Genomic DNA, 26,376 nt, shown 5'->3' with positions numbered 1-26,376 from the left:
TGACCAATGCAGGAGCTTCTGCAATGGCTTCCTTGATTTGCCGAAATGATTTCTTAGCTTCATCACTCCATTTATACACAACGTCTTTCTTCATCATCAGCTGCATGGGGCGCACTATTTCCGCGAAGCCTGAGACAAATTTTCTAACGAAATTGATCTTCCCGAAGAAAGATTGCATGGCTTTCTTATTTGCAGGGGGTTGTATTCTCATGATGGTCTCTATTCTTTCAAGATCAATAACAATCCCTTCTTTAGAGAGGATATGACCTAGTAGTTTCCCTTCTGTGACTACAAAGACTCTCTTCTTGGGATTCAATGATATTCCATACCTTTGGAATCTTTCGAAAATCTGTCTCGGGTGATAAATATGATCCCTTCTGTGATATGAATACACAGTGATGTCATCCATGTAAACCACTATTGATTTGTTAATCAACCTTCAAAAAGCTATATCCATAGCTCTCTGAAATGTGGCGCCCGCGTTAATAAGTCCAAAAGGCATTTTACGATATGTATAGGTGCCCCATTTAGTGTTGAAGGTTGCCTTTAGTTGATCCCCACTGGATACCAACACTTAATTATATCTTGAAAACCCATCCAATAGGGACAACATTTCAAACCCAGAAACACACTGGAGGATGTGTTCCATAGAGGGGACAGGATAGTTATCCTTTTGCGATGCTTTGTTTAGGTTTCTAAAATCGATACACAGCGTGATAGCTCCATTTTTCTTCCTTACTGGCACGAGATTGGCTACCCAACGTGTGTGTCTGAAAAAAAAAAAAAAATGATTTTAGCATCCAACATTTTGTTTAATTCTTTCTTCACGAATAGTTCTAGGCGTGGATGCATCTTATGCAGCTTTTGTTGGTAGGGCTTGGCGTCCTTTTCCACAGGGATTAAATGTTGCATAACACTAGTATCAAAGGTCTTTAGGTCTTCATATGTCCACGCGAAGACGTCCTTGTAGTCTCTAAATAGCTTGACGAATGCAACCTTTTCTTGTGGGGGCACCCAAAGCCCATATTGACATTTTTTAGGTCTTCCTTAGTCCCAAGATTGACCATTTCATACTTCATGGATGAGCTATGCGTTTTGGAATTAGTCGACTTCTTGAATTTATCATGCAAGTCATACAAGTGCTCCATCTTAACAACTGATTTGGGAATCACATTGCGCTGATCCTTTTCCTCATCTTCCCTCTCGTTCATAAGCCTGCCATGTTCTTTCTCATCAATCACTGCATTCTTGAATGTCTCCTCAGAATGCAAGAACTCAAGGATTTGCTCGTCATCTTCGAACACTTGCCAATTTGAGATGTTATTAGGCACGGACGGTCTGAAAATCAATTCAACATAACATCTATCGTTCTTCAATCTGAAATCAGGCAAAAGTTTAGCAGCTATACTAGCCATCAAATCAGCGTCTTGGTTCTGCCCTCGAGGTACGTATGTGATATTAAAAGAATCAAATTTGTTAATTAAGTTCCATACCTCATGTTGGTACCTTACCAGGTGTGGTGAATTACAATGTATCATTTTCCTTACCTGATCCACAATTATCTGTGAGTCACCAAAAACTTTAAGATTTTTTACATTCATATCAATGGCTTTTTTCGAGCCTTGCAGCAAGCCTTCATATTCTGCTGTATTGTTGGTGCAAGCAAACTCCAACCGGCTGGCCATCAAATGTTGGTTCCCTTGTGGGTCAATGAGAATGCTCCTAGCACCTGCACCTTCAACGCAGTTAGAGCCATCAAAATAAAGTGTCCAGAATATAGAATCTAATGTTACATCAATTGAACTATTATCTAAGAAATTAGTTCTATCATCTACTATAGTACAGGATAGTTCATCGGTTGGATTGTGGGAGGGAGCTTCCAACTGTGTGTATGTCAAAGTTTCTTCAACTATTTCTGCGTGGAATTCTCCAAAACAGGTTTCTGTAGAATAAACATTGAAACTATAGTTCCCAAGGATGGATTTGGTAAACATTAGAGGTTCATTGGGACCATTTAGTTCCGTTACCACATACTTCATGTATCTTTCTCGATCAACTCTCAGCGTATCACCTTTTCCCTTCTGAGGCAGCAAGAGATGTGACCAATCAGTTGAGAAATATCCATTGAGTTTTTCCGACCAATCCCTACTAAGCAGCATTCCATAAGCCTCGGGTATGTTGACTACCACTATGTCTATGACTTGTGTGTACTGTGGTTTAGTAGCCATCCGAACCAACACATCTTTCAATTCCCTGATCACTTTCACATTTGTCCTGTCTAATTGCATAATTCGAGTCCCAGTTTTCTCAGGTATAGCATGCAGTCTTTTGGCAACAGCGTAAGGCATCACAGTGGACGAGGCACTGGAATCTACCAAGCAATTGTGTACGTTCATGTTGAGGATTTCAAATGTGATAAGGAAAGGTGGAGTCATGGATTTTGATTTCCTCCCTATCATGGTTGCACTGACATCTTGGGGTTTTCGATTCATTTTAGACAGAGTGGCTTCCATAGCTGATGGTATTTGGGTTGTATTGGAGGTGTTGATAGGTATGGACACTGACTTCTTGGTTTGGCTGCTTGGGATGGTGGGAGTTTTGGAATTTCTTTCATTCATAGCTTTCAAGAGAAAATCTCTTTGCTGTGTTAATTTCAACAAATCAAAGTATGTGATATTGGCCCTAGATTTCTTACGATCATCCACAATATTGTAATCAATGTTATAAACAGGATAGGGTAGAGTAAACATACCAGTTTTGTTGTTCTTAGGTGGGATTTTACCACTTGGAGTCGCCTTCGTTGCAGTGGGAGTTGTGTTCTCTTGCTCTGGATGGTTTGCCACCGGGGTATTCTTGGACTGACCACTTAGTCTACCTTTCTCAATAGGAACTTTGGGAGCGGGTGCCTTTAAAGGGTGGGCATCTCTCTTTGTTTGGTCTACAGGCTTCATCCCACCTGCAAGTGGTCCCTTACTTCATGTTTGGATTTCATTAGTATGGATTTCTACTATACTATCTCCTTCATCATCATCATTCTCATTTGTATAGAAATCCCACAGTACGTTGATCTGAGATTCTTCATCCACAAGCTCTTCTACTTGGTATTCCTCCTCATTTTCTTGTTCTGGCTTTAGCTCCACTATAGGTTCTTCTTTGTTAAGGAGCGATCCAATAAGAGCTAGCTCCTCCATATTTAGGTTCCCTTCATTGGGTGGAGCAGGCAACGCAAGCTAACCATGACCACCTTCTGTCTTCTTGCAAAAGAAATGTTTGAAGGGTTTTCTGTCGTTATACTCTCCTCCACTCTCTCCAGAACTCCTTTTCATATCTATGACTTTGTTTGTCAATTTTTTAATAATCCGGTGCAAGTCTTCCACATCCATGGTGTCCCTTTCACTGCGCTCAGCTACTTTGTTAACATTCCCACTATTTTTCTTGGATGACTAAGAGGCTTTATTTCCTTCAATTGTATGATGACATGTTCTGAGACTAATCATTTCATTCTTAACTTTTATTGCTTCATCGTTAGCACCTTGTAAGGTCTGTGTGTTACTTCTCTTGACCCACATCGCAGTAGGGACAGGGAGGGCAGAGATGTAGAATTCCATGAGCACCTCATCAGTAGGTCTAGCAATAGCCGGGATTCTGTTGAACAAAGTGTTGAACCGGATGTTAAAATCTTTGACCCTCTCTTTGGTGTCCATTTTCAAATGGGATAGTTCTAAAACTAATGTCGTAGGTGTTTTGTCATCACCAAACTTGTCTAGAAAGGCCTGCTGAAAGGTAGCCCATGAGGTGATCGATCCTATTCTCAGGCTGAAGTACCATGTGGAGGTTGCACCAATCAGAGTAAAAGGGAATAAGCGACATACCACATCCTCATCGGCTACCCCCAACATGCGCACGGCTAGGAAGAAAGAATGAATGTGGTTGTCAGCGGTGTCTCCCCGTTCAGGGTCGAATTTGGGCAATACTCTTTCTGCGTTCTTGGGTAAGGGATGTTGCTGCCCAGGTACCGCTACGACATCCTGTGCAAGCCAAGGAGGGAGTGCTCCTGGAGGAGGTGGTGGAGGCTGATTCCCACCCGGAGGGGGAAGTAGAGGTTGATTCCCACCTGTGGGAGGAATGTTAGCCATGTTATGGATATGGAGGTTCTGGTCGAAGGTTTTTTCGTTAGGATTTTCAAAATCAGGGGCAGGGATGGCCTTCAAAAGGGGGATCCTCAGGAATTTCTTCCCAAGGAGAGTTGATACTCTGCAAAGAATCGAGCACAATACCTTCCAGAGAAGGGGCTGCAGATGTTTCTTCATTTATGTGATAGACCCTTGGGTTTCTTTTTGCTGTCGGAGGTAAAGACTGAAAGATAGGGCGTTGTGATAGGGAATGAGCGTAAACCCGAGTAAGTCTTTTGGCTGGTTGTTCCTGAGTGATAGGGTACTCCTACAGTCTCTCTTCCTTGGGTGACCCAGAAATAGGACTTAAAGGGGTCTCTGTTTCCTCGAACCGAGGCTCTTTCAAATGGGTGGAGTGGTCTTTTCATCCTCTAAGATCCATACATTAATCCTCTTGCATCCATGCATGGCACTTATAGATGAAATCTTGAAACACTGTGGACGGCAGTTCAGGCCCTCCTTCTAGTGCCAATTTGTTGACATGGTGAATTTTCGCTATATCAACAAGGGGAACTAACCCGATCACAAACCCCAATTAGGCCTACTTTCGTTTGGAATGGCTAGTTCCAACGGGTTTTAACGGACCCCGTAAACTGTTAAATGCATCGAAAGATGGCTTCTAGGAGGAAAGCTTCAATTAAATCAACAAAATAAACAGCTAACCAATGTGTATTAAATCCTATCTACACTACTTATAACTACTCTAATCTAGTCCTAACTGTTATAATCTATCTTGTAGGAGCAAAACAAAAGGAGGTTAAACATCATATATAAATCCCAAGTCCAAATGAATCAATTATTGGTCCACATAAGAACAAGGTTGTATTAAATCATAATCACAATGCAATTACTTATACAAGAATATGCATTCATTTCCATACAAATAACACTTGTAACTGATACTTAACAAAGTCAGGAATCAGCAGCATTTCATGAATTATTAATGTTATTGAATTACATTCAAATAACCGATAACAACCGTGACTTGCAAGTTATCAATATGCATAAAGCAAACCACATTTGTCTTTATACCAGCAACAATACACTGATCCTAAACATATGAGAGAAATGGGAAACAAATTTGAAACAACAGGCCTCTTCTTGAACCAAACAGTCCTCTTTATTCACAATAAATCAAAGTTGTTTTTCTCCAAACAAAAAGCCTCCATTTCCTATCCGGAGGGAATATTTATGCAACTGGAAATGACTCTCGGTCTCCCTTTTCGCCTTTTCGCCTTCCCTCTGTCCTCTTTCACTATACAGATCAGAATACACAGAGGAAGACAATCGGTGTCACTGCTGACACGTAGAGGGCGTTTCCTGTCACTAGAGCGCTTCATTTCCTAGGGAAATGAATGGTTGTTGATTAGAAGGGGATGATTGTGTGTCATTTCTTCATGATGAAATCTGGGGCAGTTTCGCTTTCATATGCAAACACCTGGAAATATGACCACCAACGCCTAAAGCCCAATCTTCAAATAGACATATCGGCATGGATAAACTCTTTGGGTCCGTTTTCCTTCTCTCGGTTCTCACCCTCATAGATAGCCAACATTAGTCACACTTATACATATATGATAAAAATTCTTAAAAAACACAAATGTTGCCTTCATGAAGCATTTATAACACCAAGAGCAACAATTGTGAAAGAATCGACCCCTGGTCTTTAATCTACGCATTAATTCGGTCTCACAGGCGGAAATCCGATTTACACTGAAAATCCTCGCAAAACACATAACTGGGCCCAAGGTTCGGACTTGAAACATCATATACGGGAATTCATACCTTATCGGGTCCGGAAGACGAGATGTTCCATTGAAAAACGTGACCACGGCATTTTATTGAATACACGTGAATATGCGTGAAAACCTGCAGCTGGCTATACAGTGGGACTTCAAAATTATACACTAGAGCCTATAATTATTGGTAGGTCCACTGTATCGCAAATTGCCTTATATATAAACCATGAGATCTGCGGCTTACGTTAAGTGATAGGGGAGGCGGATCTGATGTGCGTATGAACTACAGTTATAATCCTTTCGGATCCGCAACGTAAGCCTCCCTTTTGAAAAACCCTGACTTCATTGTTTTTCGAAGAATACAAAGATATATGGGAAAACCGCGTTCGGTCGTAAGGCCGGACTTGAAATACTATATACCCGAGTTCACAATCATTGGCGGGTCCGGTAAACAGTGGTGTGCCTTATATAAAAGCTTTGGACCAGGTCGATTGCGATATTGCGATATGGCTCCGAACCTGATATATATACATCGTGGTTAATAAAACCATCGGGTCCAGAAGATGGTAGCGCGCTATTTATACATAAGCCCTGAGCCTCCTGATAGCGATAAGCGATTAAACCCCGGACCCGATATATATGTAATATAGTTGATGATGCCGTCGGGTCCGAAACCCAGTGGAGCGCTATGTATACATAAGCCCACGACCCCGCCGATAGCGATTTGCGATGGGGCTCCGAACCCGAAATATATGCATTTGGGTTAATAAAACCTATCGGGTTCGGAATCCATGAATGCATTGTGTTAATTACGATAGGCCCAAAAAAGGGATTTATGCATGTTTTGTGAAGTATTTCCGCTATAAGGAATTATGATGGGAATAATGATGCAATAGAGGGTTTTGAGGGCTTAAACGGTTCTGATGGGGGGAATGAATGGAGGGCTAGGCTGGGTGATGAATGGACCATGCAGCAAGGTCTAAAAAGGACGTCTTGACCATTAAGAACTGAAGCTTTGGCTCAACAACGAGTTAAAGCCTCTGGGACTAAACAGATCATTAGGAGAGGTAGAAGACCAACTTTTAGAGGACCCATTCAAAATTACTGCCAAGACAAGTTTGATAGGGTGTTGTGGCCACAACATAAGGAAAGGATACAACCTGAGAGATGTGGGAAGCCTTGTCTTCTCTGTATGAAGGCTCTTTTGAACAGCGGAAGATGGAGCTAGAATAGAAGTTGCAGTGGACTTTGATACAGAAAGAAGGAGTGAACATTTATCTTTAACATCTTCATGACACTAGAGACCAACTTGCTACAGTGGGGTCCACTCCTCATCAAATCGCGATGGTGAGGATAGCTTTGAATGGAGTCTCGGATGAATGGCAAGTTTTCGTCAAAATCATATTGGGCAGGGAAAAACTACCTTCATGGGAAAAGATGTGGGCGGCTCTTCAACAGGAGTTAAGGAGGGACCTAGTGAAGGTCAACCTCAATGGCAACAGTGGGAGTAGCACAAAGACGAAGGGGGAGGAGGAAAACGTAGCTCTAGCATCAAAGGGACAGCAAAAGCAGAAGCGAAAGGAGGACATTTCAAAGGTGAAATTTTTCAGATGTGGCGATATGGGTCACTTTGCATCTCAGTGTCCTTTGAAGCAAAAAAATAAGGATGAAAATCATGATCCAAAGGTTGCAGCCACGAAGATAAATGAGGATGAGTTTGCCATGAGTGCCCACGCATCTCTAGGAGGGAGATGGGGCGATATTGAGTTATAGTCGGGAGGACTACATGTGGGCAGGATCCTTGAGGAGTGCACCTCTTAGATCAATTCCTTGCTATGAGAGCCCAAGTTTCCGCAGTAGTGAGATGGACTTAGTGTCAGATGACGCAGTAGATTGTTTGGAGGACAAATGCAGTAGCTTGAGACCAAAGACTGATCGACGCAGAGCAAGGTTGGCAACAGTGCAGTGGGCACAATGCAGGAGTCAACAGCAGCGCAGAAGATTCAGAGGGTTAGAGACTAGTAGAAATCATATTCTAACATTCACGGTATTATGTTGAACACAGTTAAGTTCAGTTAGTTTTGGATGTTTTTCAGTTTCTTCTCTCAGTAACTGAGTTGCAGTAAAGATGCAGTGTTAGCAGTGGAAGTTCTAGCAGCATAGCAGATGCAGTGTTTGAGAGGGTGTTGTAGTACATATGCAACAGTGGCAGTGCTAGCAGCATAGCAAATGTAGCGTTTGAGAGGGAGTTGTAGTCAGATGCAGCAATGGAAGTGTCATGGGCAGCAATACAGTGGCAGCAGCAGCAGCATAGTGTTGGTGGCAACAACAATGCAGATTGGAGGTGCTTCAGAAATAGAGCAGCATGTAGGTGGACATTATTGCTAGAGCACTTTCCTCGCTAAGAGGGAGTGTTAGGTTTTGGTAGCATCGAAAGTGATCTAACCTTGAAAATTGGTGGAGAGGCTAAGGCACATGAGTTCTAAAGAACCCAGAAATCGTTTGGTAAAATTCTACCCAGATTGTATTTTTTTTAAATAATTAATATTTTTAATGGAGTTCTTAAGTATAAACTTAGGGAAATTAAAATATTAATGGGTATTAATCAAAATATGGGTGAGAATGATCTAGAAGGCGGATCAAGTCATGTTTTAATCTTAGCCATTGATTAGAGACTTAATATCAGTGATTGAAGACTCAATGGGAAAAGTATAAAATGGAGGCTTGGGGTTCATTTGGACACAGAGAAAACGAATTGATTTGGAGTTCAATTTCTAGGGCTAGAAAGCTGAGAAATTCAAACTAAGTGATCATTCAGCAGTAGAGGGGCAGCGAGAATCCGGGAGGACTTTCTACAGAATACTGACAGAGAGGCGAAGAGAGCTTGCAAAGAGGCAACGCAGTAGCCAGGAGCGCTGACGTTGGGCCAATCTGGGCTCACGCAGCCTTGACGCAGAGCCAAAAGGGCCAGCGCAGAGGAGAAAGTTGCCTGTGACGCAGAAGGCGGAACTGTCGGAACAGTCGGGATAGCTGACGTAGAGGGAAGAGGAGATGACACAGTGCTGACGCAAAAGGCGGAACTGTCGGAATAATCGAGATAGCTGACGCAGAGGGAAGAGAAGATGACACAGTGTTGACGTAGAGCCAACGTAGAAGTAGTCGAATTTAGCTAGTCTTGTGCTGGATCAATCGGAATTTTGCGAGGTGAAGTAAGGTAAAACTCACTCAGATTTTCCGCCAGTATTTTCTCTATAAAGGATTGCTAGATGAGCATCCTAGATTTGTATTCAGATATTTCTCCTGCATAATAATGAACCCTCAAAACTATTGCATCGGTTTTCCTACATTGGATTTTCCGGGGACTATTGTGTCCAAAAATAAGTGTGTCATGTGTATCTTGTTATTTGCTCTATTTTTTGTTTCATGAGATCAAATATTGAATTAGTGTAGGTTGCAGAAGTAATTTGCTTTAGTATTCAGAAGAATAACTTGATGGATGTAATTTAAAAATCAAGTAGGTGAAGTAGATTCAGATTTGTTGCAGTAGGGGTTCCCTCAATGTAGGAATTTTCACAAAGGATTCCCCTGATCCATTATGCCCAGCTGGCCCCAAATCTACACCATACACTTGGCAGATGATCCAAGACTTCTACGATGATGTGGCATCTTCTATATTATCATCCTAGCCCTTGAGGGAAACATATAGGCATATTCAATTTGTTTGGAAACCCACGAGTCATTTGGAGGACCACAAGTTATTATTAGGGATCAACCCCTTGTTCACTGCTTTTGAGGGTCCTATTCTTCATTTTGTCACCCATGGCTCATTAGGCCTCTTAAAGGGCCCTACGAGATGCATAGATTATTATTTGACCTCTTGAGATGCTTACTTTTTCATTTGTGAGCTAGTTCGGTGGGCTTGTCACTAAAAGGTTGTATTATTATCACATTATATTATTTTTGGAACTTATGTAGGCTAAGGAGACTAATTCGAACTCCTAAGTTGTGTATAAATATAAGTGAAGTGATATTATTTATCATCATCACTTTGGATTGGATCTCTCTCTTCTTTAGAGAATTTCTCACTTTTCTGGAGGATGAATTGGAGCATTTATGGATGAATATTGATGCATGGTTATTGGTCTATCTTCTCTTAGAGCTTCTCTATTTTCATTTGTGAATGGTTGGATATACTCGACTGCATGTAAGTACAAAATTTTGATGTTATTCTTGTTACTTTTGTCATATGTGTTGGATTGGAATTTTCGTTGTTTTAGGGCTAATTGTTGCATGCAAATTATTGTCTAATATTGTGGGATCGTCTCTATTATAATGTTCTCTCCATGTATGGACCATGTAGTGTGAGAAAAATCTCCTAGGAGTAAAATATGACCTTGATAAGTCATTCCTCTTGTGCATTTGAAGTATAAAAGCTGCAAGATTGCTTTCACTTGACCTAGAGGGTTTGTGAAGTAATTTCGAGGTCTCCTTGACTAAGAACCAAGAAATATTACACATAATAAATATAGAATCCATTCTCCCAAGGATTAAGGCATTGATCTACCAAGGGTGGTCACCAAAACTCTTATTCTTTCACCTCCTCCCAAGTCTAGCCACATTGGGTGCATAGGGCATCAATTTCCTGACAAGTTGGCCACTAAGAAACTTTGATCTCCTAGGTTCTCCTGTGTTGGCCTTTCCTCTAGCCATCCTACAAAATTGAAGACATTCTGACGGTGGAATAGAGAGAAAAGCCAAGCCCTAACTCTAGGACCAAAACTTGCCCTGCCATCCCCAAGGCTAGCACTTCCTAGGGTCAAACCAACATCTTTGAGTAATTACATGTTATTTGATCCTCTCTTCCCCTTGTCTAGGGTAAGAATATCATTGGTTACAACATTCCTTTCTCATGCCCTAGACTGGGTCCACCTGGCCCCATGTGGTCCCACTCCTTTGAAAAACCATTCTTCAAGAACCATCTATGATACCAATTCTAACAAGGATTTTAGGGATTGGGAAACTCCTTCACGTGTTTTATCCCATAAACTTGACCCTCAAACCCTCTCTTCCTTTCCCTAAATTACCTAGTACCTTACCTACAAAGCAAGCAATCTTTATCCTTCAAATTCTCAAAAAGGATTATTCGGGTCACTCATATCCATTGACATATCCTTCATTAGTGACTCTACACATACCAAGTCTCTTCCCATCGGTGAAAGTCTGTAAATAGAAGGGAGCCTTAACTGAATTGACAGTGGGCTAAGACTCCATTTGTTGCCTTTGGCCTAGCATTTTCCCTTAGGTCCCCTACTTGTTTGAGCGGTAACAGGTTCTATCCCAAATTTTTTACTATAATCTTGATTTCTATAGTACCATCTTTAGCATGCAAAAATAAAAAGAACTAAAAACAAAAATGACAGTGATACAGACAGATTCCATATAAAAGGAATGTTTCCCTCTCTTAGGAGAGTGTCATTGTGAAAAGTGGTGAAAGTGATCACCCCGTATTCTTTATTGCAGCCATGTTTTGATAATGCATCTACCACATTAATTTGTTCGAAAGTCAGATCCTGAAAAACATCAATCTACTTGTCAATATGTTTCATCCAATTAATCAGCGTGAGTGGCGCCAGTTTTTCTCTCTTTAACGCTCGATCTATGGCCACCTTAGAATCTCCAAATACATTTATCTGATCAATAGACAACCATTGAGCACAAAAAAGGACCCCCTTGAGAGTAATGATCTTCGCCTTAGTATTTGTACCCTCTGCACCATTCCATACGAAATGAAAAATGAACCAGGTTTTATGACAATAAAAGCCCCACAACTGCATGAGAAATTTTGTGATGCCCCATCAAAGAATCCAACAAGATATCTATGCCAAGTATCCACATATTTAATTTGTCTTGGTTTTCCAATCTCCATATAGGGGCCTATTTTGCTAAAATAAGCCACAATCTTCTAACAAGTCTTTTTGAAGTTTGGAGATGTACCCTAAAAAATAAGTGCTTTTCGACACCTCTATATATCTAAAACATGTGAAAGACTTTGTAGTGCATGAGCCACTCTAAGAGGCATTCTTCACAAAAGTTACATTCCAATTGGCAATGATATGAAGAAAGTTCAGAACACCAAATCAAATAGAAGTTGCAAAAGGACATTTGAGGAAGAGATGAATGGCGCCCTCTTGCTCAATGAATCGTCTCCTACATAAATTGTCCCATGTAAAGATCTTGTTCTTCCATGACAAACAATGAAACACCAAGCTTTAGTGGGAGAAGCCATTTCCGAAGTTCCCAAAACCAACTACGATTCCCATTTGACTATTGAGTTGGAGAAATGTAACTATATGCCTCCTTAACCAAGATCTCCCTATCTTTAGAAAAGCCATCCCAAGCTATATCACTATTTTCCCAGCATAGGATTATCAATCTTTCTTGAAAAATTTAGATTATCAAAAACTATCTTGTAATAATTATTACTGAAGGTGGTGTATATGTTGTTGGATCATTCAATAACTAATTTATGATAAACTATTAATTACCATATAAGGTGATATACATATTAGAAAATTGTTCAACAATCATCCTACAATAAAGCATTAATTATTAAATGGGTTGGTGTGAATCACTCAATAGCCATCATGTGACTTGTGGGATGGTGTATGCATTGTTGGATTGTTCAATAATCGCCTTGCAATGAAGCATTAATTGTGGTGTGGTTTGTTCAATAACCACCCTACAACAAAGCATTCACTACCACATGAGGTGGTGTACCGAGTGTTTCTTTGTTGTAGGGTGGTTGTTATTATTATTATTATCCAATTTTAAGGTCACAGCCAAGCCAAACACCAAATTGGTGTATGAGACCTCCTTATTTGTAGGACGGTGAACCCACCTTTGTGCAGTGATTTCACTGCTAAGTCTATGAAGGCATACATACTCTACCCCCTCTGGTTTTGACCCTGTGACCTCTTGAGAGGAAATTCATGCTCTTAACCATTAGACTCACTTAACCATTGAACAATCCACACCAATCCACAAAACAGTTCATGTTCCACCGCAAGGTGGTTATTGAGTAAACACATACACCACCCTAAATGGTAGTTAATGCTCTACCACAAGATGGTTATTGAAAAATCAACACAACCCCATGCAATAGTTAACGCGGTGTCATAGGTTGGTTATTAAATGATCCAATAATGTATACACGACCCCATGTGGTGGTTAATGCTTAATCATGGGTTAGTTATTGAACAATACATACACCATCCCACATGGCAATGAAAGCTTTATAACAAGGTGGTTATTGAATTATTCAAATTCAACATGCATGCACCACCCCATTCGACAGTGAGTGCTCTGTGATGGGGTTGTTATTAAACAATTTTGATCCCATAATGTATAGAATGCCCCATGCAACATTGAATGCTTTGCCACAAGGTGGCTATTGAATAGTTCAGAGCTAATGACATATACTACCCCGCATGACAATTAATGCTTCACAATGGGGTGGTTATTGATCCACCACCCCACACTATAATGAATGATTTGTTGCAGAGGGGTGGTTGATCCACAAATATAATGATGTATACAACACTCCATGTAACTGAATTCTCTACCACAAGGTGGTTATTAATCCAAGGGTAGTGAATTCCAATGCATGGTGGTAATTGACCTTCAAATCCAACAATGAATACACCACCCAATGTGATACTCTTCAAAAGTGAAGAATACTCAACAAAGATTTTAAAGAGCTAGTGTTATCTTGGAGTCCTTAGTCCATTTGCTTTAGCCCTAGATCACTAAAAAAGCTTCAATTTAACTCAAATTAGTGGGATGCCTATTAATTTATGGCCAAACAAGGTAATTAGCACTTTTGGGGATATATAGCACAAGTTCTGGAGGTGGAATACTCCTTAACTAGCCATTATCGGATAGTTGCTTGTATTTTGGTCAAGGTTGATATCATAGTGCTTGGTAAATTATTTGGATATTGTGGTGCGAGACAAGTTTTCATGAACATTTGGAGTATAGCAAAGTCCCACGCATGATTACAAACTTCCCAAAACCTTTCACTAAGAAGGTATGGTTCAAAAGGAGACATTCCAAGATGGAAGGGATATTTGATGAAACTTTTAAAGGCGGCAACCATCAAAGAATGCTACTATTGATGTGTCATCCTCGCATATGAGAATTGAAGCAAATCAAGATATGAGTAGTTTAAATATTCAAATGTGATTGATTGGCATGTCACCAATAGCCAAACAATCACATTAGAATGGGCCAACATTAAATCTAAGTGATTATACAATTCCTTCCCTAGTGGGATTGTATCAACATTCTTCTTTTACTTGTATACAAAGGGAAGTTGTTGAGATGGGATAAAAACTCAAAGCCTAAGACCATTCCATACAACCATTGTTAGTGAACTCATGATCCGCAAGGAGAAAAAGAAAATATAATCTCAAAACCCCTAACCACATTTCCTTTACAATCCAAGAATATTATTATCCACCATCGATGAAAATAGAACGTCAAATACATTCTCTTAGTAGAGATAACTTTAGACCTCATTTACTCCTTGGATCTAGGTGTCTCGTCAAACATGCCACTTGCCCAACAACAAAATGACAACACCCTCCATCTGGCACCCATCCTATCATGTCAACCATGTTATTTATTCCTTGCCTCCTGCAACGCCTCCACGCACTTAGCTTCAATGATTGTCTAGTCCTCCCTCTCAGCGTATTTACTCCTCGCTCCATGGCCTTGATCTTGTATTTCCCTCAGGGTTCCCCGCTCAATGTTTGGCCTCTCTCGCCTACTTGCTCAATGCCTTCAACCATCATCACTATTGTGCCCCCTGCGCATCCACAAATCCAAATTGTTCCACCATGAGCCACGAAAGAGGAAGAGGTCATTGAGCTAGGCACGGAAAGGGTAGAGGTCACCCACCCACCTCCCTTGGCGCGGACAAAGAATGGACTATGTATGATAATGTCATTCCAACCCATATCTGACGCCAATTCTTCGGTTTAGAAGTCAAGGAGGTTCGTCAAAGTTAGAACGCACTCTGGGTGCTCTGCAACCTCCTCGCCCATTGCCTCCTTGCTCGAGAACAAGACAAATCCAGGGCAACCCACTGAATCATTGAGCTCTTCATCAATCATTGTCACACCACCACCTCCTTGCAAAGCCTTTCCTGCAACCTTGGCATTGATTTCCCTCCCAACATTCACGCCTCCTCCTCCCTTGGCCCCTTAACCTTGTCTTTGTTCCCCTCAGCTTAGCTCCTCCTCCAACCATCCTGGCAACTAGTGGTCGCCCCTCTTCAAATCACAGGCCACAAGGAGCAATTGTGCCTCCGAAGGACACTCTATCCACAGCTCCCAAGCTTTCTCCTCATCCCAATCCACACAAGTGCTACATCATTGAAGAGTCACTTGTAGAAGTGGTCATTGCCAACCCTCTTCGAGATGGACACATGCAACTGTAACAAGTCAACATCTCTCCAGGTCCCTTGCAGCACCAACCAAGCTCCCTCAAGCTCTCTCCAACAATGTTGTTTTGACACTTTGTCTACTTTTCAATGTTTGTTATTCGGTGTCTCTGCTCCACCACAAAATGTTGTCTCAAATTTTTGTTTTGCTCATGTATTGCAATAGTTTTGAACTGCAAACTTCCAAAAAGTCTTTTGGTTTCCCCTTCCAGGGGCATAAAACTCCAATAGGTGATGGGCAAAGACCACCAAGGCTATTTCTCTATATTCCATGTATATTTCACTATTACTATAATGTGACCTTTTGCCCAAAACAAAACAAAACAAAACAAAAACTTTAGACCTCATTTACAATTCAAGAAGATTATTTATCCACCAGTGGTGAAAATATAAAGAGTTTCTTAGTAGAGATGATTTAAGATGTCAAAATTGAATCCAAAATTTTTGAAAGGAATTTATAATGATAATTGATCCTTAATTATAGAAACTTTTTTTGAAACATACTCGAGGCAAAGCTTTAAAAAATCAAACAAGGAAAACAAAATCTCAAGGAGGTCCTTAGTGTAAGAGAAGACACCCAAGGTCTAAATACCAAAGGTGCAAAGTACCTAAAAAAGCTTCAATGGCAAAGTAATTGAAATCAATAGGGAAAATGTTTTAATGCTTTAAAAAACTATGGAAAAGGGACAATTTGGTTAAACAATTGCTCAAATTGTTAAGAATTGATCTTTTATGTAATTAGGATGTAAGAGGAAATCTACTCAAGACCAAATATGGTGTATCTCTAGACTTAATTACTTTTATTTTCATATAAACACCAAGCATTCTTAAATTGTATTTTTATGAGTCATTTTCAACTCCAATGAGATTTTTTACTATGAAGAATAATTGCCCTAAAAACACTCTCCAACCCAACATAGTAGAGATCTTGTAACATCATCTCCTATCATGTAAACAAAAATAAAAATAAATAAATAAGAAAACCAACCATTAAAATAAACCATGAACCATGGTATTAATGTAAAATATAACCTATTTAAAGGGGAAAGACACTAGAGAAAGACACTTGAAAAGGGGAAAAACATTGTGACAAGTATTAACCCATGGTACTAATGTAAAATATAAAATCTATTTAAAGCATAAAGACACTTGAAAAGGGGAAAACATTATATCACTGATCATGATAAGACATTGCAACATCTCTTCGCTAAAGTTGTATCTATATCCATTCTATCATTCATTAAAAGAGAGTTTCACATCGTGTATTTCTACTTCACAGTAATTTTGTTGGATATGTATGAGGCTGAATACGGAATAGCGTGAATATTTGACCAGAAAGAAATTGCCTTGTAAGTGGAAGTTCCATAGAAACCCTTGAGCATCAAGGCTAAGTGAGATTTTCTCATGCTTTTCTTCACTGAAGTAAATTTTTTCCCTAAATATTTATAAATTAAAAATAAAATTTGAATTTGTTAGAACATGTTTGTGTATATATTAACCTAGATCCATCTTAATTCTGGATTTACCAAGCACCAAGAGGGATCAAATCTCTTTTCGCACTAGAAGTTTGCAACAAAGATTTAAGCCTTCTCGACACTTAATAGATCCGAAGTTGAGATGGATCTACTCTGATTATATCAAATATTTTATTAGATCAAATAATTCAACAAAATTATATGACAAAAAAATTACTAATAAAGATTTGGGGCATCTCCATCATGGCTAGACCTGCAAAAAGCGGTGGCCATGGAAGACAAGCCTAGGTGCCCAGAAGCGAAAAGGCACTGAGCACATCTGAGTCTTGCAGGGGTAGTGGCTTATCAATGAGGCTGCCGAAGCATATTGCAAGGGCAGTGATGAAGGCATTCAAAAAAATTTAAAGGAAGAGGAAGTTTAGTAGGGCAATGAGATTGAGGAAATGGATGATTGGAAGACTCTTATCTCGAACCCTGGTAACATTAGAGGCAAGATAACGCAATTCAAGCAGACCTTATATCTTTATTTTTATTTTTTTTAACCACATGGTGAATCGATAAGTGCTAGGCCTAATCTATGGGAGGCCCAGGATCAAACCTCATAACTGCCACTATAACACCAAAAGCATAACCAACCACCTGCAAGTCGGGTATACTAAATTCTTATGATTTTAGCAAGAGCTGACTTACGGGAAAGGGGAATCCGCCCCTCTAGCCGCCACCACAGCAGGTCATTGTACTCAATGAGATTTGAACTTCGGTCTCCACGGGCTTCGCCCATGTGACATTTGACCTTATATCTTTATTAGCTGATAAATAGCTTGTTGGGCAAGGCTATGGAGCATGGTTGTTTCTCTTTAAGACATGCTAAGCTATAACAAAAATTCCAGAAAGCTTTGTTTCAACTTCATAAGCAAGATATCAAGCTTGCCAGAATTGAAAAGCACATCCCATGCATCTTGGAACGGTCTGAGATGCCGGAATCGAATGCCAATGGAATCGGCCTCAAAGGAACAACACGACTAGATAATCTCCTTTATTTAATTTTATCTTATATGTGAATAGCTTTTACTTTTCCTTATGCAAGATTATGCATAGGTAGAAATCTAGAGTCTGGTCATTAAACAGAGACTTGTATAGCTTGGATTAGAAAAACTAAACCCTTTTTGTTTTTGGATGGCATACAATTCGAATAGGTGGCCAACAGACTTGATTTCCTAATGGGCAAGTTGATGCCACCCCGCCAATCTATGCGGTGTAAATTTGATTATAAATGAATGGAAAAAAAAGGCACTGCCACACTCAACAAAAAAAATTAGATTAGTGATAAAGATTGCTTTGGTAAAAAAAATTATTTCAAATTTGCAAATTTATGTTGATTTATCTTTCCTAATCAATTGGATCACTGAAACTTAACTTTTTCCTAATCAATTAGATCACTGAAACCTACATTTCCTAAATGCAATGTTTAAGCCTATACAACACACTAATAAAAATATATGTGCCAAATATGAACACACTTCATTTTTCCATTTATATACAGTCAACTTAATCGTCACCTAAAAACAAGGTCCCAATATTCAAGAAAGCCATATTATTTTCATAAGTTCCAAAATGGCTCTTACGCACACTTTGATCAGTTTGATTTGAAATCACTACTTGAATACATCAATACTGTAATTTTGCTTGCGGACATAAACTACTTCATTACAAAAACTTCTAACAGACCATATCAAAGAACAGAGGAGATAATATTTTTTCCTCCCACAAAACCTTTTGAGAACAGACCATATCAAAGAAGAGATGAGATAATATTTTTCCCTCACGTGGTTCCTTGGAGTTCAAAAAGATGATATCTCAATATTTTAATTTTGATAAATAAAAAAATCGAAAACGAACTCTGGCCAGGGGTAAGTTATGGAGTGTGTAATTCAGGGAACTCAATAGTCATTGGCAAACTACGGGAACTCCACTGCCTAAGTCTCCAGATCCAGGAAGCCCAGATGATTTTCATCAAGTTCCAAAAGGCTTTCATGTGAACTCCACTGCCGAAGTCTCCAGATTTGGTAAGCCCAGATGATTTTCATCAAGTTCCAGAAGGCTTTCATGTACACTCCTATTAGTTTGATTGATCACTATTTGTATTCCAAGTTCCAAAAGGCTTTCATGTACACTCCTATTAGTTTGATTGATCACTATTTGTATTCCATTTTCCTTCCAGATAAAAACATATATCAAGATTGTAATTTTGCCTTGGGACATAACATACTTCATGATGAAAACTTTTGGGAGAACAGGCTGTATCTAGAAGATAATAGATATTATTCCCTCGCGCAGTTGAAAGGGGCATGTTACGAAGTGCATCATGCAACATGTGAATCTCAAATTTGGGTACAAAACATATAGATTCTTTAGGTTAAAAGAATGATATTCTGGTTTTTTTCAATAGATGATTTCTACAAGCTATATGGGTAAACATACAATCAATATAGTCACCCATGGAAGATCATAAATATGATTTACAACTACGATATCTTGTAATAGGAATGGAGAATATGACGAAGGGGTGTAAATTGGGTTAAGTTCTAGAAGAGACAGCAAAAGAGCATGAGCACAAACATACAATCAAGATAGTAACCCATGGAAGATCATAAATATGATTTATAACTACAATTTCTTGTAATAGGAATGGAGAATGTGACGAATGGGTGTAAATTGAGTGAAGCTCTAGAAGACAGCAAAAGAGCATGAGCATGTTAAGAGGTGTCTTGTGTTGAAATTTCAATTTTGAAATGTTTTTTTGTGCGCTAATTGTTGATCAAATGGAGCTTCGATCAAAAGTTAAAGTGAGTGTGACAACATACAACATAGTTTAAAAAAAAAAAAAGTCGTATACATACATCATCTAAAAGTAACAATTCACTAGAAGATCATCAGGTCATTATGACGATTAAATTAAAAAAAATTTAAATACAGGCGAAAACAGACCCCAGAATCCATGCCCACGGTTCAAAAATTTTGAAAACAGGAAAAAAAAATTGATATGAAAATACTGTTATGACAGATTTTCCATGGATCATATATAATATACAACCAGGCTAGTAGCACCAAAGAATATAATCAGACATCATTTCTAATTGCAATATCGTATAATAGAAATAAAAGGATGGGGAATGTCATCTCGTTCAGTTGAGTAACAGCAAAGAAGTTACAAGATAGATCTATCAAAACAAAATTTTAAAATATAAATTATTTAAACATAATTATTTACATATTTTTCCAAAATCCTCAACACTTCACCACCATCAACAGGTGGTAACAGTGTAAACTATCAACATAGTACACCTGCCCAGACAGAGACAGCATGCACGTATCACATACCTTTTACTTTGCAATTCACCGCCCTCGTTCACTATAATAAGCATACCACTGCCCAAGCAGAGACATATCACACCCTAAGACCTTTTACTTTCAATTCACCAGCCCTTGTTCGCCATAATTAACAAACCACAGACGTAGCAGAGAGCATACACACATCAAACCAAAAGACCTTGTACTTTCTATTCACAGCAAGCTTATTATACCACAACAGTCACTATTCAAAGCAGCATATTAGACCCCACATTCAGTGCAAAAGGAGAATAGGCTAATGGTGCAGCCTCTTGTGAAAATAATGGTCATTTAGGTGCATTACTGCATCTCATCAGTATAAAGGAAACAATTGATCTTTGATGAAACATAATCCCCCAACAATCCCTTCTTTCAACATCAACTCATATACAAAATCAGACCAATTACAACAAAATAAAACCCAAATATATCAACACAAACCCTTATTATACCACATAAGTATATCAGATGAAATTGCTACCACGGCAGCAGATTAAACCAACACATGGCTCAGAAGGGTTTTGGCAGACTAATCTATACAGCCTGTGATGAAACTTACGGTCACAACTCTGCATCTGTTTAGATAAAACAAGGAAATAATTGATCTTCAATGAAACACTACAATAATCCCTGCTGCTTTCAATATCAAGCAATATATCAAATATTGCATAATCCCATATTCAGGTAAAAATCCTAAGACGTCTCAAAAATTTATAGATAATGTCTGAATAATTTTATATTTTATTTATATTTGGAAGGCCTTCTCTTATGTGTACACTTCTATTTGAAGTAATCTCGCCAAATCCACGTTTTGAGTAAGCAAATCCCTAACTTTAAATTTTTCCAGTCACTTGCAACTTAAACCTGAGACGTTGTTTTATTGCCAAATATAAAGCAGAGTTTAGTACTAAAAACATTAAAGCCAAATGATTCAACCAATTGTAATTTGCATGACAAAAAGTATCAAAGAGATCTATTACAGGTATTTAAAGAAACTTGCTACTCAAACCTGACACATTGCTTTATTATCAAATATAAACAAGCAGAGTTTAGTTGAAGCCAAATGATTCAACCAATCGTAATTTTTAAGACTAAAATATCAAAGAGGTCTATTACATGCATTTAAGGAATGAAAATATTGCTTAACATATGAAACTACGAAAAAAATTCCAATGTATGCCAAAGAAAACACCAAACAAGGTCACATTGTACCCCTATACAAAAATATGGCACGGAAATTCATCAAAATCAAAAGGAATCATCTTACAAACTGTGTAATAGATAAATTATATAACAAACTGAAATTTGGAGCAAAACAAAAATTTTCAAGACAATACAGATATAGCTAACTGAAATAAACTTACATAAGGATTATAAATTGTGTAGTAGGAAGATCTGCATGTTACACATACCAAAACCATTAATATGAAAATTACTTGCCTTAACACTTCTTACCATTTAATCAAACTCTGTTAAACTTGGCACAAGTCACAATACTTTGAAAGGTACACAAAACCCTTCTTTTGGGTCCTGTCCTGAGAACTAAAATTTGTCAATTGAGCACCTAACAATACTGATCAAAAAACAACGATAAATATAGGTTGACAATACTCAATGTAAGAACTCATGCTTAAATAGTTGTGTACTCATTGGGAAAAAAATTAAATCCGTTCAGGTAAAAAAATCTCATAGATAGTCATTATACCATCAAAGAACCAAACCCAGTTACTTTTCTAAAACCTTAGTATCCACCCTTCAAATCATTAACAACATCATATGGAATGGGTGTAACTGTCTCCAAAACAGCCCCCTCAACTATAAAACCTGGCTTAGGGCCCTCAGGCTGCCTCTTGGTGCTGATGATCTCACCACGTGCTTTGGCCTCTACCTTCAATTGGTCATTGTTTTTTCTTCTTAATATAGCATCCTCCGCGCACCTAGACGGTTGCACATGCTCAATTCGTACATGAATTCTCTTCTTGATTATCTTGTTTCGAACCTGATCATCAAACAGGATTTCAGCATAGAACAAAGAAAGACAAAAGAACTCCATCCCAATTGCATTTCCACCAATCCTTTTACAGTAACCATATGATCCAACAGTTCTAACAAATGAATAAACAAGAGGGCACTAAAATGAAAACAGGCATGGATTATCAATCTTAGTTCATTTAATCACATCCTGAGAAACCAATGTCACCAATCCTATACACTAGACTGCAAAAAAAAATGCAAGACAAGCACAAACAAGCATACTAGTTGCAATAGATGGGTATCCAAAGACTGAAATAAGGTGCCACTGTGATGATAAAAAAATAGATGATATAACACAGGATGTACAAACCAGGGTTCTTGCTCGTATCGCTGAAACAGCAAAGCCATACAGAAAATCTCAAATAAATTTCAGAATATGTATTGTTTATTAAGAAATATAAAATCCATTTTATGATCCCAAACACCATTGAAAAAATAGATTTACTTAATAAATTATAGGAAAACACCACCGATATAAAAGATGGTGCATCAGCAATTATCTAATGGCATTCATCTAGATGCATTGGCAATGCCAATAGTTTCAGTCCTTACACTTGAATCCCCAACAAGAAAAAACAAAAAAGCCATGATGCCACACTAATAGTCTTTTTCTATCCAAAAAGATAGATTCCAGCTTCCAGTACAAGAAACTGAAGATGAGATGAGATCGTAGGAGGGAGTTCCTAAAGCAAAAAATTATATCTAAGAGACAAGCATCTGACAAGGCAATTTAAGAAACAAAAACATAAAATAATTCCATCGAAAAAGGTTTTGAAAAGATACTAACAGTGCAAATGACATGTTAGTTTGGATAATAAACATGAAACCATCCAATGTAGTATCACAAATACTCTAGTGGAGAGAAAAGCTTTCCAGTTCTTTACAATCACTCCAAGACAGAAAAACTATAATCAAGAAATACTGACTCTCAATCATTCCAAGCCATAAAAGCAAATACATCTTAATCAAAGAAACTTTTATCCCAACTCTCACAAGGTCAAAAAATACATGTATAATCAGTAGTAGCTAAGCTGTAGTAGGACTTGAACCAAGAGGAATCAAGTAAATACTTATCGAAAATCATCCCAAAAGCTATGTCACAACGTTCACAGAACTTCAATCTTGAGGTTCAAAATTTGGCAAACCTTAAAAAAAATTGAGGTTTAACAAAACTTATCAAACACCATAGTCATTGACCAAGTCCATAAGTTCAGAATTCATAACTTCATGTCATAACTCAGGTTTGTCATCTACCCTTGCAGTTTCCATGTTCATGACAGCATTTTTATGTTTATTGATGTTTATTCCTTACTATTTTATGAGATATTTCATGGCAAACTTCATCATAAAACTCGAACTCAAACCAAAGTTAATAATTGCCGGACCCAAACTCAAACCCAAGCCATGAGACTTAGCCCAAAAGTACAAAAGGGAAACTCCTATATAATTTGGAGGTGTAAGGTATGAAAGGAAAAATGTAAATCTCATTAAATTAAATGCATCATATTCGCCCTCAAATAATGCAGACATTACATATGATTTAACATTAAAATGTCTCTAGCACCCATGGCTCAGCTTAGTTGGCAATGGAAAAACCAATTCTAAGGTATTTTGGGCTTATATCATATAAACCCCCAACTAGTAACGATGGCCCACACGCCAGCACTAGCAGGTAACTTGTGACTCAACGGTGGCCCACATGCCATCACTAGCAGGTAACTTGTGACTTAGCAAGTGCTATAATATCCATATAAACAATGGCCCACAAGCCAGCACTAACAGGTAACTTGGGACTTGGCAAGGGCCAAAATGTCCAAATAAACAATGGCCTATAAGCCAGCACGCACAGGTAACTTGTGACTTAGCAAGGGCCAAAATGCCCAACTCCATACCCACGGGTTCGAAGTTCAAACCCCTGGGGTACATCTCCCCTTCTGGCCTGGTCACAGTAGGATTAATGTCTCATTGGGGATTTGAACCTGGGTGATGAGTATGAAACCTACCACCCAACCATTCAAACCATTGACACTTGACTGCCAAAACAGTTTTAAGTTTCCAATAAAAGCACCAGTCAAAGGGGCTAAAATGAAATCACATTTAATCAGGAAAAACTACAGGAAGATTTGAATGTGCTTACACCTGCCCTGTGCCATCCGCACGAATCCATGGGGAAACGCCCGACGACGATAAAGAGCTAATGAAGGCAGACTAGAATATGGGACTCTTAAGCAGTTTTTGCATCATAGTAACATCAAAGCTGAATGTAGCAGACTAGAACAATTTATCGCTGCGAAGATTCATAACAGGGATGCACATTCCAGAGCATGTATCTAAAGCTAAAATGCATGATCATAGAAAAACTTTTACGAGTGATGACGAACAGAATATGAAACGAAAACCATCTGCATATTCGTAACAGGGACGCCAGCTCATAAATTTAATATTAAACCTGATTATAAATAAGTTTTTTCAAGGTGCTTAAAAATAGATTTTACTATTGTGATTACAAGTCGCTTATAAGAGGAAAGAAAATCTAGCCACGTTTAACCCGATTGTCAATTTTACTGATTAATAAGGGAGCGCAAACTTATTGCAATAATGAACATCTATTTTATCGGAATAAAATAAAACAACAGATTTAACGAGAACTTGATAAAAGAATCGAAGATTTTCTCGTCATTTATTCGAAAACTGCACCAACAACCAACCTAAAATACTATAAATGTACTTTGCCAAAATACATCAAGCTGAAAAGACACGCAGGATCGACTTCCATTAGACTCAAAACACCATACTCAGAACACATTTTATGGGGAAACAAAATTTAATGGAAAAAGATCGAATGTGGGAGAAAATAAAATAAAATGTAGAACCTCTTTGTTCATTTCGACACCGATTGCCCGCTTGGTAACGTTCCAGACAACACCGGTGCGGCCATGGTAGAACTTGTGAGGCATACCCTTGTGAATCGAACCATTGACCTTAATATCCACGTACTGCCCTATCTTGTATGTCCTCAGATATGTGCTGAGAGGGGCATATCCCTTCTTCCTGAAGGGCCTGGCGAACAGGTCCCTCGTCCGAGCTCGCACTCCATGGCCTGCCGGCATATTCTCCTCCCTCGGTGGATCCGCTCTTCCTGCTGCTGCTACTGCAACTCGTCTCTCGTCAACTCAAAAGAATTTATGTAAAGGATAACAAGAGTTTTTGTAAACCCTAATTTTTTCGAACTCGGGTTAAGGTAAGGTTAGGGTTTGATGGGGTTAGGGTTCGGGGGTGGCTAGGGTTTGGTATAATTTATACTTCCCAACAATGAAGTAAAAATATATATTATTATTTAATAATATAAAATGTTCCATTTATAAGGTTTTAATGCAACGTGGAAGGTTAACGAGTTGGGGGGTCATAAAGTTATCCTTACATATGAGGTTTGAGGTTTGGTTATTTAAATAAAAATTAGAATTATAATTTTAAACTTTACACATTTATTTATTTAATAAAAGTTATTAAATTTCAAGCGAATATTACAAATTAAATATAGTCGGAAATGAGTATATAAATTGAAGATGGATTGTGATTCTAATTTAATTAATTATAATGAGAAGGGAATCTAGAATGTGTATATAAATTGAAGATGGATTTTGATTCTAATTTAATTATAATGAGAAGGGAATCTAGCATATATATATTAGATTAAAAGATGTTAGAGATTATTTGATTTAAGAATAAAGCATCAAGAATATATAATGAGTTTGGGTATAATTTAAATTTAATATATTAATTTATATCAACATGTTAGTGTGGGTATGATTTAAATTTAGCATATTAATTTATATCAACGTGGTCACAAAATTCGTATTTTCCACTTTAGATTAAAATTTTGAAAGGAAATCATGTTAAGATCAAAATCAACCATTAGAGAGCAAGCAAATTTTATCAAATCATCTTCCTCCATATCAAGTAAGAGCTCAATATTGAATTCATGAGAAAATTAGATATTCCTTTCCATTTTAGATCAAAATTTTGAAAGGAAATCATATTAAGATCAAAATCAACCATTAGAG

The 26,376-nt window shown here is 38.3% G+C and overlaps 1 protein-coding gene across 1 annotated transcript; it reads right to left on the bottom strand.

Moving 5' to 3' along the window:
- Nucleotides 1-21,893: 21,893 nt before the first annotated feature.
- Nucleotides 21,894-25,508, bottom strand: LOC149266323 (large ribosomal subunit protein eL21x/eL21w). Its single transcript, XM_089430303.1, has 2 exons — nucleotides 25,186-25,508; nucleotides 21,894-22,277 (listed from the first exon to the last, which is right to left on the bottom strand). Exons 1-2 carry the CDS (start codon nucleotides 25,420-25,422, stop codon nucleotides 22,020-22,022), a joined length of 495 nt encoding a protein of 164 aa, XP_089286429.1. The 5' UTR covers nucleotides 25,423-25,508; the 3' UTR covers nucleotides 21,894-22,019.
- Between the last annotated feature and the right edge of the window lie 868 nt (nucleotides 25,509-26,376).

The sequence above is a fragment of the Pinus tabuliformis genome, chromosome 6, assembly GCF_031772625.1.
Source record: "Pinus tabuliformis cultivar Carrire ecotype Pingquan chromosome 6, CPIR1, whole genome shotgun sequence".
Taxonomy (NCBI): domain Eukaryota; kingdom Viridiplantae; phylum Streptophyta; class Pinopsida; order Pinales; family Pinaceae; genus Pinus; species Pinus tabuliformis.
Note: the sequence above shows the minus strand (reverse complement) of the source record. Positions and strands in the feature narration are given on the sequence as shown.